General features: G+C 38.1%; 1 protein-coding gene across 1 annotated transcript in view; it reads right to left on the bottom strand.

The window, feature by feature from the left end:
• LOC109379368 (teneurin-2-like) overlaps positions 1–13,654 on the bottom strand; it is a 1,023,129-nt gene that overhangs the window by 652,822 nt on the left and 356,653 nt on the right. Inside the window, exon 4 of the mRNA XM_019635930.1 lies at positions 9,924–10,199. Coding sequence (XP_019491475.1) covers positions 9,924–10,199 — 276 coding nt within the window. The remainder of the gene's footprint in view (positions 1–9,923; positions 10,200–13,654) is intronic.

Here is a 13,654-nt window from a genome sequence, read left to right as displayed (position 1 = left end):
GCTGAACAACAACTCAACCTGGAGCTGGGCTGCCGGGAGTCGCAGCCGGCGTAGGCTGCAGCCCCTGTGGCAGTGGGTTGCCATGGGCTACCATATGTAGCCAGCAGCCAGCATATGTAGCAAGCAGCCAGCGTGAGTGGCCAGCAACCGCAGTGAGCGGCCATCCAGAAGCCGGCGACTGGTTTGCCTCACCCGGGAAGAGCGCAATGATGGTGCCAACTTGGGCCAGTGAAGCAACGTCCTCCACAACTAGACTGAAGAACAAAACGACAGCAACTTCTCTGTTCCCATTCCCCAATAAAAATATTTTTTAAAAAAATTTAAAAATTAAAAAAATAAAAGATTAAGAATGAGGAAAGAGCCATAAATATAGTTACAGGAAAACTTAAACAAATTGCATGAAAATATGACCCCAAAAGAGCAACAAGGAGGTAGAAACAGGAATAATTTTCAAGAAACTATTAATCAGTCTGAAATAGTTCTAGCAACTGTTCACCTACAGCACACTGAAATAATGTGATGACCTGTTTTCCTGTACATAGCGATATTTGATGCTATTTTATTATCTAATAATGTGATTAGTATAAACTCTTGAGTCCAGCTGTTGTAATATTGTATTGTGTGTGAAAGCATAATAGATTACTCCTTAAGGAGCGTTCCCTGTATTCCATGAGCTGCAAATTAGGTGCTTTTCAAAAGTTAACAGCTGAATTACAAATATTCAACATTGATTTACTGGTTAGTGGTTAATTTCTCCTATTGAAAAGAAGCACAACTCTCTGTAGTCTACTTTTCTTGGGTCCTCCTATCTGGATCACTGCTTCTGTCTCCATCCAATCACTTCTGTGTGTATGTATAGCCTTTAATCAGAAGCTTCCTAAAACATCACAAGCCCTGCTCCAATAAACTTTTAGTAGTTCTCTAATTCTCCTTGGGCAGGACTTAATTCTTTGGCATGCAACTCAAAGCTCTTGGTCATCTGGTTCCTACACCTCTATTATTATTTATCTGTTGCTGTCCGATGAAATCATTATGTTCTCATTAGTCTGACTAGAGTTGGATTTTTTTTTTCAAAGAGAATATTTCTGAAAAATCACTATAATCTTTACACCACCTCTTCATTCTCCAATCACCATACACGTTGGTTTTCCTTCATTTGGAATACCCATCATCTCATTCTTACTTATATAAACTCTAAGCCTCATTTACAACCTAATTAAAACTCTGTCTCCTCAAAGGTGCCCTTACTATCCCAGTCTGCTGACATATACAATGATTATTTCCTTATTTCTCTTTTGAGAATAGACAGGAAATTCTCTCTATATGTAGAGGGGTGCCTGCTTTCTTCAATAAAGAACAAAGTAAATATTTTCATCTATCCATATGAAGTGAAAGTTGACACAGGGAACTGAGAGAAGAAAATAGGAATTATATCAAAAGATAGTAAAGTCTGATCAGTACAGATAGTCATGAACAACAAGAAAGACAATCTAATAGGTTGCCACAAGATAATGGATTATCCAAATACTCTGAGGAGAGGCTGGTTGCTTAGACTTCATCTCCCGGGAAATAAAATCTCTAAAACAACAGTCACTTAACATTTTGTGATATATCTATATCAATATAAAACTGTTGGACATACTTCCAATGTACACATTTCCGCATTTATGTACTCTATCATACATGTGTGTACATAAACTACTATATTACACGAACTATAAAACATACTCAAAAATAGAAATTTTAAAGAGTAAATGAGAAGTAAAGTAAGTTTCAATAGAAGTATTTTTTTTTCCTGCATCTCGGCGAATCATGTTAAAATCATATTTTGGAAACACGATCGCACTAATTTTTACAAGCAGATAGAATGAAATAACAAAGAAGTTCCTTCACTGCTGGGGTGATCAGTCCATGCTGGATTCAGGCTGTTATGGGAATGCAGGTAAAGTCTCGCAGGAAGAGATCAGAGCGGGGAAGGGAGGCCACAGAAGAGTATATTTTACATTGCAAAGAAATCAGCCTCCCACCAAAGCAAATAGTATTTTTCTGACATCTCAAACTGGCTCAGGGCTCCCAAGCAGCAATGGTTCTTATGTGGGAATTGAGAGAAAGTGGGGCCTTTTACACATATTCTGATTTAGGTGGACGAGACAGTATAATTGGAAAAGTGGTTTGAGGCTTTAAAAATGACTAACAGAGTTAAAGTCAAAACAAGGTCAGCGCCTAAAACTGTACACTACAAAATGTCTACAGGACTCATTTTGTCATTTGCACATATGGCCTTACGTTACCATCTCCCTGGAATTTGATCAATTTCCGTTTCTTGATGCCTAGCCCTCTCAATAACAATCCTCCTCTCAATTGCTGCTCCCTACCCGGATTCACATACAGCACCGACAAAGAGACTCATGCAACGGCTTTGTATAATGCTGAGCATCCAGCAGCCACTCCTTCAATCTTCCCTGAAATAAAATAAGAATCCTTCCAATTAAAGTATCTCCTCATCTGAGATTACTCAGCTACGTTTCATCAATGCTAAATAAAGTAACAGTTTTATCAGAATTGTATATGTGTGTGTGTATTAAAATAAGCATATTTAACCAATGCGCATTAGTTTCCAAATTCCAATTTTCTGTTTTAAATTCATTTCAAAGAGTCTTTCGATCAGTGATTGCATGATAGTGTATTTCTTGCGTGAAATACACCATAAAGAAATGCTTCCCAAACCTCCTCGTGTGCCTGGCTCTCGTCATGTAAATCCACACCCCGCCTCCGCCTCTATGTTTAACACAAGCAGAAATGTTGCTGTAGTGTCTATCTTTTTTATTCCCCTTGGGGCCGTATAAACCTCTACGAATGGAGGTCCCAAAGAATGCCACCTGAAATATTATAGTGTCTTCCGTTAGTAAACATACTTGTATTTCAATATCTTTTCTCCTTCACAAATATCCCTGGGATGCTAAGAGAACTGGGAGCACGCTGCGCTGTGGATAAGAGCCTTCCTTGAATAATACTTGGGTATCCTGCTTAGCCACTTGTACAGGGACATTTCTTAGTCAGTGGATCACCATTTCTGACTTTCACGTGTTCCCAGCTCAGCATAATCCAGCACCGCTCCAAGTCTTTGTCTCTTGGAGTGTTAAGGGGTCTTCCTATATTGCTACATATTCCTACTCTAGCCTTTGCTTGACTGTCTTCTACGTCATCGTTACAGACTCCATATACCACTTGTCCAATCAAAATTGAACATAATTAGTACAAAGTCCTTTTCTTCCTCTTTAAATGGCTTCCTCCCGGAAAGCTCTGGGGTTTTCTTCATCAGCTCAAGTAGCTAACGTTTGTAAAGTAGGCTTTCCCTCTATCCATGTCCTAAAAGTCCACCTACATAATTTTACATTAAATAGCTATAAGTACATGTGTTCAAGTCAAAGATGCTGACTAACTTTTAAACACTTCAGAGCACCTGCTTTAGAAGATGGGGATGGCATATCACCCATTTACCATCCTCTCTTTATTAAATTCTCAATTAAATCAATTTCATATGATTTCATTATATCTTAGTTTATTTTATCCTTAAAACTATTTTAGAAATTTGTTCTAGAAAACGTAAACCCATTTTACAGATGAGTCAAACTTATAAAAAGATGTAACTACTCTAAACACATGTTAAATTAAAATTGTTGACCTCTAAGCTTTCTTTCTACCATTATTTTTCCCCTACCATTTTTAATATCTCTGGTTTCCCTAAAGTTTGTGTGTAAGTCAAGGTTGGTATCTCAAGTGCCCACAAAGGCTATGGCAGACCTTAAATGAGAGGAGTGACCTGGAGGGAGCCCATGTGAACCAGATGACACGAGCCCAACTAGAAATGCTACAGTTACTCCTTCTAACCCAACTTGTCCCTGAGGGAAATCTAAACAAGTGTTACTGGGTCTTATGTATTTCAAGAGAAGCCAAAAGTAAAATTTCTAATATGAAATCTCCCATTTTTTTAAAGTGGTGGTTTATGTATAATTTTGTAAACACTGCACTGACCAGATAAATAACTCATGGACTGCAGTCTGTGACCTCTGCTGTTAACGGCTATTCCATGAATCTGTTACCTCCATCTTTGGTTCCATTAATATTCCTCAAACTGAGTTTAGGGAAACTGAAGAGGGCAGTTTTCTAGGCAATTCTTTCAGCTAACACTAAATAACACTCAACATTAAATCCCAACGAACGTTTTTGCCCTTATGTGTAAGCATATATACCTAACACCTACATATCTTCAATTTCTATCCTATTTACAAATCTGTCACTTGAAATTTTCTCCTTCCACTCATGGTGTCCCGGCTTCAGAATAGGTCATCGAAATGTCTCATTACTTCCCTTACGCACTTCTCAAACCCTTTTTAGTTTGCGATTATTTTCTGCACAAACTCATCCTGAATCAGTTGTCCGTAGAAAATGTATACTGTCAACTTCTTTCACTTTAGCTGATTTTATTTATTATGGCCTTAATCATTGACTGCATCTCCCAATCCTCCAGACTGAAATTTAATTTGATCCTTGACAAACAAACACTCAACTAACAAGTGACTGAACAGTAAGCAAAAGTTAAGCGTTTTCTGAGTGAAGAGGCTTCCAATCGTGAACTGACAAAAAAACATTTTGCCTCTCACCCATTTCCTGCCTTCGCTTTTTCACTGAAGTGAAAGCACAGATATCAGGAACTCAGCAGCTTAAAACCAAATGGTTATCTGCCCGGCCCAATGTCTCCCCAAAGGTTTGGAGATTACACGTGTAATAATCAGGCTGGCCCTGCCAAAAGGAAGGCTTAGTGCTTCATTTTACTTGTTGTATTTATTGAATGGAGTCATTGCTTGATAGCCCCTGGGAGTGTTAGCAAACATGAGGGAAACCACCAAAGGAACGAAAGAAATATATAAATGAGTCAGAACCATGACGTTAAAGTTTACAATGTGGAACATACAGCGCTGGAATCAAGCACATACACTTACAGTCCTTCAAGCACTCGGCTCTGCTTTAAACTGATGCAAGCATTGCTTAATTTGCCGAAAACCTAAATCAGTGAAGTCTCACACCGGTTCACTTGCAAACATCAATCCTTTCATTTCTTGCTTATATATTAAGCCATCAGACAATGTAACTGTCCAAAATTTTGTTTCAGGTTCTAAAGTATTATCAGCGGTATTTTCACAGTGTGATAATACCATATTTAGGACTCCTATTAATGACTTTTCAAAAAGCGATAATACACTTTTTGTAAAATAAGGTGCCTCAATAGCCTCTAATATCTGCACCAGTTATTAAAATCAAATCAACCTTTCATTTAGTAGATAAGACAGAAAACCTGTGACATTTTATGCTCAGGTCTTTTTTTTTTTTTCAATCCATGGTAACTCATTTTATATTCTTCTTTATAAATGTTACCCTTTTAAATTTTCAAGTATAAAGCATATAAAGCTTAAAAGCACAATTTCAAATCTCTCTCACCAAAATGGATGTAACATTTGTTTTCTTATGTGTTTTTAAGGATTGAAGAAATTGTTTTCTTTCAGTAACATGGAAGTTTTTTTCCCCATAAAATTTAGCTACAAAAAAAATCATCCCCATATCAACATCCAACGTACAGTCAAATATTACTGTATAATTTCTGTAGCTACCTCTTTTATTATTCTTACTCCTGACTTTAAGAGCAAAAGTGGGAGCCCTGGGCTATAATTATCTGATACTTAGAGTAAGGTTTTACATCTGTTCGAGGCATTCCCTGCAAATGTAACATGTGGGTTAGGGGAGAAGAAAGGAGGAGAGTGGATTATAAGACACAAAACAAGTTTAAGAGTACATCATAGAGTGGGGCAGAAATAGAATGTCACATCAGGTCTTGAAAGTGTTTACTTACAGGGCACTCTCATGTGCAAGTTATGAAGGAACTGCTTTTGGAAGGAAACTCACCTCCTATGATGAATGAATGAAATGTGGTTGGTGGTAACATGCTACAGACATTGTCCCTTGTACTAAGGGACATCTTCCTCCCCTCAGAGTTCATGCCTCATGTCTCAATTAACGTTGCAGTGAGTACCCGGATGTGCTCAAGCCCTACTGAGGAGACAGGAACACTGCAGAGCTCGGCCAAAAGGACTCACAATCTAATAGAATCTGTGTTCCACAAATATGCTTTACACAAATGCATTATGTGCCGAGAGCCAGCTTGTTTTATAAATGCATTTTGTGAAACACAATGGAATTAACCCAACATTTATATTTTGAACCTCAAAGTACATTATGAGAATTATAAATTTCCCCATTGACAACAGATGAAAATGAACACTGTCCTTATTTACTTTCGGTGGAAACGGAGAGGAGGGGAGAATGATATATTTTTTAAAGCTTTAACCAAGGTCAGGTTTAGTTTTAGCTAATCTGGCTCCCTACCCCAAAGCCAAGTTTATTTTCTTCATCGTTTTGTTCTTTTTTTTTCTTCTTTCTGGATTTCCAATTAAATAATGAAAACTAGAATTATGATGGAATAATAAAAAAAAATACTCAAGGATATTCTTAAGTCCCCAAGGTGAAGAAACTGCCTAAGGGAGTCAAGAGCACATAGACCAGATTTTTTACAGCGTGTGCTAGTCCACACTTTTAAGAAGGCAATTAGTTATTCTTGTGTATTAGCAACTGCCCCATTTTCTCCATAACTTGGGTGAGACAAAGGGTCTTGGAGAGATATATTTTAAGTGGGACGTTTATTACCCCCAAAAAAGAATGATTCTAATTTAAAATCACTGGGAAAGCCCTTTCTATAGATGCAGTCAAATTTCATAACAGCAGAAACTTGGCCCAGCTGGTCTCAATGCTCATTGCTGTTTCTAACCAAGCCATCATTAACTTAAAGACAGAGTTAAAGAATCTCATACAGTAACCTGAACCTGAGAGTTTTACTTGTTTAAAGCAACCCAAGCCAGCACAATGTTAATTTGGTGGTCATACAGTCAGTGTAAGATACAGAGCTGTGAGTGATAACTCTGAAATGTCTATGCTGGAAAAAAAAAAAGACAAATTTATCTGTGTGTTCAGTGTAATACTACTTTCAAGTTACTAGTAGGTCATTTTTGTCACAGTACCATGCAGGAAGAAGTGTTGGCAGTGGGAATTTTATTGCATGAGCCTGAAGGCTGGATACATATTTCATACAATAAAAAGAGAAGGTGGTTTTTGAGATCTGTCTTCCCTTTCTACCTATGCTTAGCAAAACCAAGATAGGAATTTTTTGAGGGTGATTTTAAAAAAAATAAGCACTGTGAAATTTTATGTACCCCAAGACCCCACCATAAAAAAGCAAATAAAAATATATGGGCTCCCAAGAAAAGATTTGTTTTTATGACCATATATCCTTAAAATCTAAAATGGAATTGGAGAGCTTCTTTTGCGAAGTATAGATTCTTGTTACTTCCTGTTCAAGAGAGGCATACCTAAAAGGTTATTGATTTAGTTCTGAAGGACAGAGTGTTTATTATGGAGGAAGCCATTGCGGGGTACAAGTATGAGGAAATTAATGATGGCTTTGTAAGTGTCCATGCTGTGGTGTGGAACCAGTGGGGCAACTGTCAATCTATATGATAATACATTCCCAAACTTCATAAAATCAGTGATGTGAAAACACATTGATTTCTCTGTGAGCTAGATGGAATTTGTCAAAGAGCAAGAAGTTTACTGAAGTTAACACCTCAGCCTGCAGAGTAGCGTGTGCCTCACTTTTTATTTGCTTAAAGAGTTTTTGATGGGACGTGTACAATGTCTTGTTTTTATTTCTGGACCCAAATGAGAACAGAACATGCATTTCGTACATCTTTTAAATATGTGAGATAATTTTTTTTTAATTTAAAGAGAAAAGAAAACACATTATTCTACCTGTACATGTTAAAGTAACCAGCTATCACCTAGGCTTGAACTCTGGATTTAGTACCTTTGTCATGCTCTCCCAGACTCAGACGCAAATGGGGTGCTTAGTACTTCTAAGTACATTTTTCTTTATGCAATTCTGACTGCATTATAACTAGCATCACAGAAAAAAAAAGTTGAGACACTATATCTAAGGGTTTACTTCCTATCGGTACACAGGGCTTTATACAGACTCCCATAGGTGAAAACTGTTCAAATGTGATGCTCCAAATAATGTTGGAAAAAAGAGACTACTACTGGTCTACCAAATACATCATTAATTACAAAGTTCGCCCATCCATAACAGCTCTAGGTAAATTCAAGGCAAGCATTTTTTGCCGCCTTTGCTTCACTGGCAACCTCCCCTTACTAGTTGAGTTTTTAAAGATGTATATATAGCTTTAAAAACAGGTGGTGAAGATTCTATAAATACATATTAATAATTCTGTGTAGATGGTTCCCATAAGACCAATGAGAATACCAACCATGGAAGATCTGTTAAAATACCTTGTTTAAAATGTTCCTTAAGTTCCTGGATTACAAGTGATTTCACTTATTAGGCAATCAAACTGCCTCCATTTAAATCGTATCGAACACACACTGAAGTTGAAAAAAGTACAACAGTAAATGAATTCAATGTATGCCTTTATGAAAACTTCTGAAAGTAATTTCCTATCAACTAAGCATCTTAGAGTGTTGAATGTGCCAAGTGGCAGAATTTCGTTAAAATTCAAAAGGAGTCAAGTACAGATTTTTCCTTGAGAGTACACCTTGATTAGCTACATGAACGAAGGCATAAGTAAGATACATCCCCTTGCCCCACTGCAGAATAAATTATTTCAGAATTAAACATAAATTTAAATGCAAGAAAGTGACATCTTCTTTAATATATGCATCTTACCCAGAAAATGATGTATCTTCAACAGTTTTGAGATTAAGTAATATTTAGCTATGCTTTTGCATTCACAACAAGCTGTACGCCTGCAAATTCCTTTTTTCTTTTTTGAAATGCAAGAAAATACTTAAAGCTGCTCTAGTAGAAGTTTATAATATTGCACATAAACATCCTTAACTGATCTATTTGTAAACATTTTAATGGTAATTCTTTCAGCACACACACAATATATTCATAACAACTCACATAGCATTTGATGTTTTCTTCATAAATCAACTGTACCTAATGCGATTTGTCTTTTTAAAAAATGTTTTTGACTGAACACGGTTGTGAGTCCCTCCGAAATCCACAAATAAGCACCTTATCTCTTTAATGACTTTCTTAGGCTTCCCTATATTTACTGCTTAATGATCGGAAGCATTTAATTTTCAAAGTTTCATTAAAACCCATCTACAAAGCTGATGGATAAGCAATAGTGATTCGTGGTAGAAGACGTGGGAAGCCATTAACCTACACAGGTACCAAGGAGAAAAGTAAACATATAAGAGGACGCTTTTTGGAAGACAAGTCCCTTCCTATTTATCATTATTAAACTCCAGAGCATCTGTTCCTAGTTTGATCTTCAATACGGATATGAGGCATTGCCGCCTGGAAATGAAAGTCTAAGATAAGGTGGGAGTCTTAAAGAGATCTTCATGAAAAAAAATAACCCAGGTTGCCATTTTCTGGGCATGGGAAATCAATACAAAGACCTAGAAACTCATGGAGAGAGGGCATTTTCTAGGTATAGGTCATAGTTTATCAAAGTTTCCTCTTTTGCCATGTAATTTACTTGCTAATAAGACTAACTGACTATACCTGAATACTGTGTTATCATCAAAAGGCACTTTGAAAATTCTCTCCTCATGTCTCGAGTGTGCTTGTGCTTTATTTTCCCCTAGCTCAGAGTGGGTAGACAAAGTCAATTTTAAAAGAAAATGAATGGTTTTAGATGCCTCTTTATTAAACAATAAAAAAAATCCCAAACCCCACATCAAGCCGTACCCGACCATGAAAAGATATATTGAAGAAGCGGGCCTACCGTTCTCATCATCTGACTTATTTTCGTTGTCAGAATCAGTCAGGGTAAGGGCTGAGTTCTCACGACTGGATAGGCCGGAACTGCGCCTGGATTTTATCCCTCGCCCCCACAGTCGGATGGCGTGTTCTGGGGACATCCCTCCCTCGGTATCGGAGTCAGCGTCAGACCCTGCGCTCAGAGAGTAGCCCTGATGAAGTAGCCCCATGTCCGAACAGTAGCCACTTCGGTGCGGGGAGGGCTCGCAGATCCCCAGTTCCGCAAGGCTGAAGTTGGTGCCTAGAGGGACAGCAACAGAGAGACCGGTTAGCATGTGCGAAATGCGTTCCAAAGTGAAAACGTATTCTTACAAAAAGCAGACAGGCACTTTTTCCATCTAAAAAATATACAAGAATGGCCACAGCATACAGGACAAGGCCTTGGGCGAGGGGATTTAGGATACTGGGGTCAGTGTGAGAACAAAAAAAAAGCTACACACCGAAAAATTAATTTTAATCCTAGGACAGAAGGCTCAGATTTTATTTAGAAAACTTTTAAGCATTTACTGTTATCTCGGTAGCGCCCTGTCGCTGAAAAAAAAAATATATATATATAGCTAATATATACCGAGCAATTGCTTTGCTCCAGGTATCTTGTATTTTAAATCTTAAAACTGTATAACAAGTTTATAAAGATGATAATAGTACTGTAATCATTCTGTAAGTAAGGAAACTGAGGATCAGAGGAACAGAGAATTTAAGTGACTTACCCAAGGTCATACATCTAGACTGTAGCAAAACCTGGATCTGATCTTGAGCAGTCTGTCTTCATGCCAAAGAACCTTAATCCTCCAATAAATGTGAGTGGTGGCCAGCTGACCTGGGGACCAGTCCTAGCTTCCCACTGGTAATTCTCATTGTGGCCAGTCTCTTACTTCTGGAGCCTCAATGTTTTCATCTGTAAAATCTGGGTGTTAATCTCTTCGATTCCTCTCAGGATAGCTGTGTGTCTTATATGGGCTATATATATCCAACTATTTTTCTTAAACAATGTGTTAATGAAATCAGCATCCTAGGGATGAAGAGTTAGTCCTTTTGCTTTAAAATGATATCACACAATTTCTCTTTGCTAACACATGTAAAACCACAAGTAGGTTTCACCTATGAAAAGTGAGTATGTGCACACTGGGTGTGCAGGGTGGGTGGGCGCGGGGTTTTCATGGGAAGCGGAAGAGAAGAGGTACTTATTGAACATGTGGGTGTCACTGTGTGTCAGGCACGGGGCCAGGCACTTCATAGCTCTATCTCATTTAAACCTCCTACTAGCCCAGCAGTTTAGGGGTTGAACACTTTACAGAGAGGTGACACACTGTGTCCAAGGTCCCACCTAGGCAAGTGGCAGGTCCAGGATTCACCTCTAATCTGCAGACCCCAAGCTTGTGCTCTTTCTACAATGTCAGATGATCTCAATCAAAACCAGTTTGGCAACATTTTGGCATAGTGAACGCTCTGTGTATTTGTGCCTTTACTATTCAGCTTGTTAGAAGACGTTTTAAGGTTTCACTGCAAATTAGACGGAATCATGCAGCACATGCCATTTGTTGACATATAAAACTAATTTTTGGTCTGTAACCAATATACAGACAGTGAAAAAACTGCAGTGAAGAAATGTACTTCTATGCTATAAGAAAATCTTAAATAACACCAAAGCCATTGGTTTTACTCTATGTATTTTGATTACATGAGAATCATTCCCTATCATCCATGTCTCCAACTCATGATGTCACACACACCCTGTGACATCCACACACATGATATCATGTCTCAGCTTTTATTTTTAAAAGGCACCAAACAACTGTTTATATCAACCTTCTGTGACGTTAATTTGTGACAGACAAGTGTTTTTATTCTGAGGTTTTATTTCCTGTCTTCACTGCACATTGCACTTCCACAGCCTGATTTGTCTGTGTAAACGGAATCAAGTCTGATTCTATACATGATTGTCTCCGCAAAGTGAAACCTACTCATCGGGGAGCGATTCCATGCAAACATTCCTGTGGGCACATGGGATGACTTCCTACCCCCATGCAGGGGAGAAGGGGTCCTGGCTGCCGTCAGCCCAGTTCTCATGGGCTCTTGTTTATTCTCTAGCCCCATTTTATCATGCTGTCTGCCCAGTGTATTCACTCCAGTTTGCATCCTTGGTAATTATGCATTGTCTCATAATTGCACACTAAAATGTATATTTCAGTTTCAGTAGTCAATAAAACTAAAGTTATTGAGTTAATATATATCTGATACTACAATAATTTTCTCTCTATTGTTGCTATTCTCCTTCCTAAGTAAATGGGAAAAAATGTTGTTGAATGCTAGCATTCTTCCATCTCGTCTTTAGAGCTCACATATTTTGTTTGTTTGTTTGTTTTTTTCTGGACAGTCATGAAATATATTGCTTCCTTTTCCTGCAATAAATGAAAAGGAGCCGAATTAAACCTACATGTTTTTATTCCACATGTGGGAATTTTTAGCTATACGATTCCATTTGAAATGGAGTGTTTACGTATTAAGGCAACTTTCCTGATGGTTTTCCCACATCTCATTATCTGGAGCTAGCTTCAAAGACCTCCTCAGGAAAAGAGCAGCATCTGTGTGAAGAAAAGAAGCCTCCGTTTTCAGAGCATCCCGTGTGCCTTTCAATCTGGGCACTAGAAATAACAGGCAGTAAGCCTAGGGCAGGGGAAGCCAGGAAACAAATAATGTCCCTTCTTTGGTTACCAAATTGAGTTGAAAATAAGAAATTAAAACATTATTTCTCTGTTAAAACAAACTTCAGTTCATCATGAATCAGTGAACATTGGCATACATGTTTAAAGTAAGCACGAATGTTAGAAAAGAAAGTATACTTCAAGAGTTTCACATTCAAGCTTATAGCCCTGAAGCCACAAACAAGCAACACTGTGAAGAAAATCAGAGGCGCTGCACTGAATTCAGCAGGAGACAGTACAAGAGTTCACGCTGGCTTATGGAAAGGCAGGCTTAACTCTAAACGCAGAATTGTTCCCTCAATAATATTACCTTCTAAACTCCTCATCTTCATCCACCAATAGGATCATTATTCCCCAATGCCACCAATACCCCACAATTCCTAGTTTGGTACCTTTCTGTCCATAACTAACTCAGAGAATAGGAACATTTCTGTAAGTACCTGAGATAGATTCTGGACTGAGGTTTTCCCAAGTTTGCTGGCTTAACATGTACACAGTAAGGAGAGAAAACTGGTCTACCATTTATTAAATCATTCAACAAATATTTATTGTTCATGGTGCTGTGCTAGGCATTGGGGATACAGCAATGTGCATTATAAAAATACAGTCTATGATATTTACAGCCTAATTGGGAGGCATTAATCAAAGAATAACACACACAAACTACAACCTATCCAGTAATAAACACTATACAGGAAAAGGAGAGGGAGCCGTGAAAGGTCATCTGGTGGTGCAACCCTTCATTCTTCCACAGCTTGCCCAGCAATTATCCATCTAGCAACAGACTTCCTACTTTGAGGAACTGGAAGTTTTCGCCCTGGAGAAGTTATCATTCCCCCTTTCCGTTTGCTCTTACCATGCCCAGTTTCCCAAACATTCCTCTCTGTGAATTGATTTCAGGTAAACGTTGTTCACACAGTTTGTCTATGGCATGGAGCCCCATGCTCAACATGTAAACAGTATGGGGGGATTTTAATACTATGTCAACTTA

This window comes from Hipposideros armiger, unplaced genomic scaffold (genome assembly GCF_001890085.2).
Source record: "Hipposideros armiger isolate ML-2016 unplaced genomic scaffold, ASM189008v1 scaffold_25, whole genome shotgun sequence".
In the NCBI taxonomy this organism is placed as follows: domain Eukaryota; kingdom Metazoa; phylum Chordata; class Mammalia; order Chiroptera; family Hipposideridae; genus Hipposideros; species Hipposideros armiger.
This window is presented reverse-complemented; position numbering and strand designations above follow the sequence as displayed.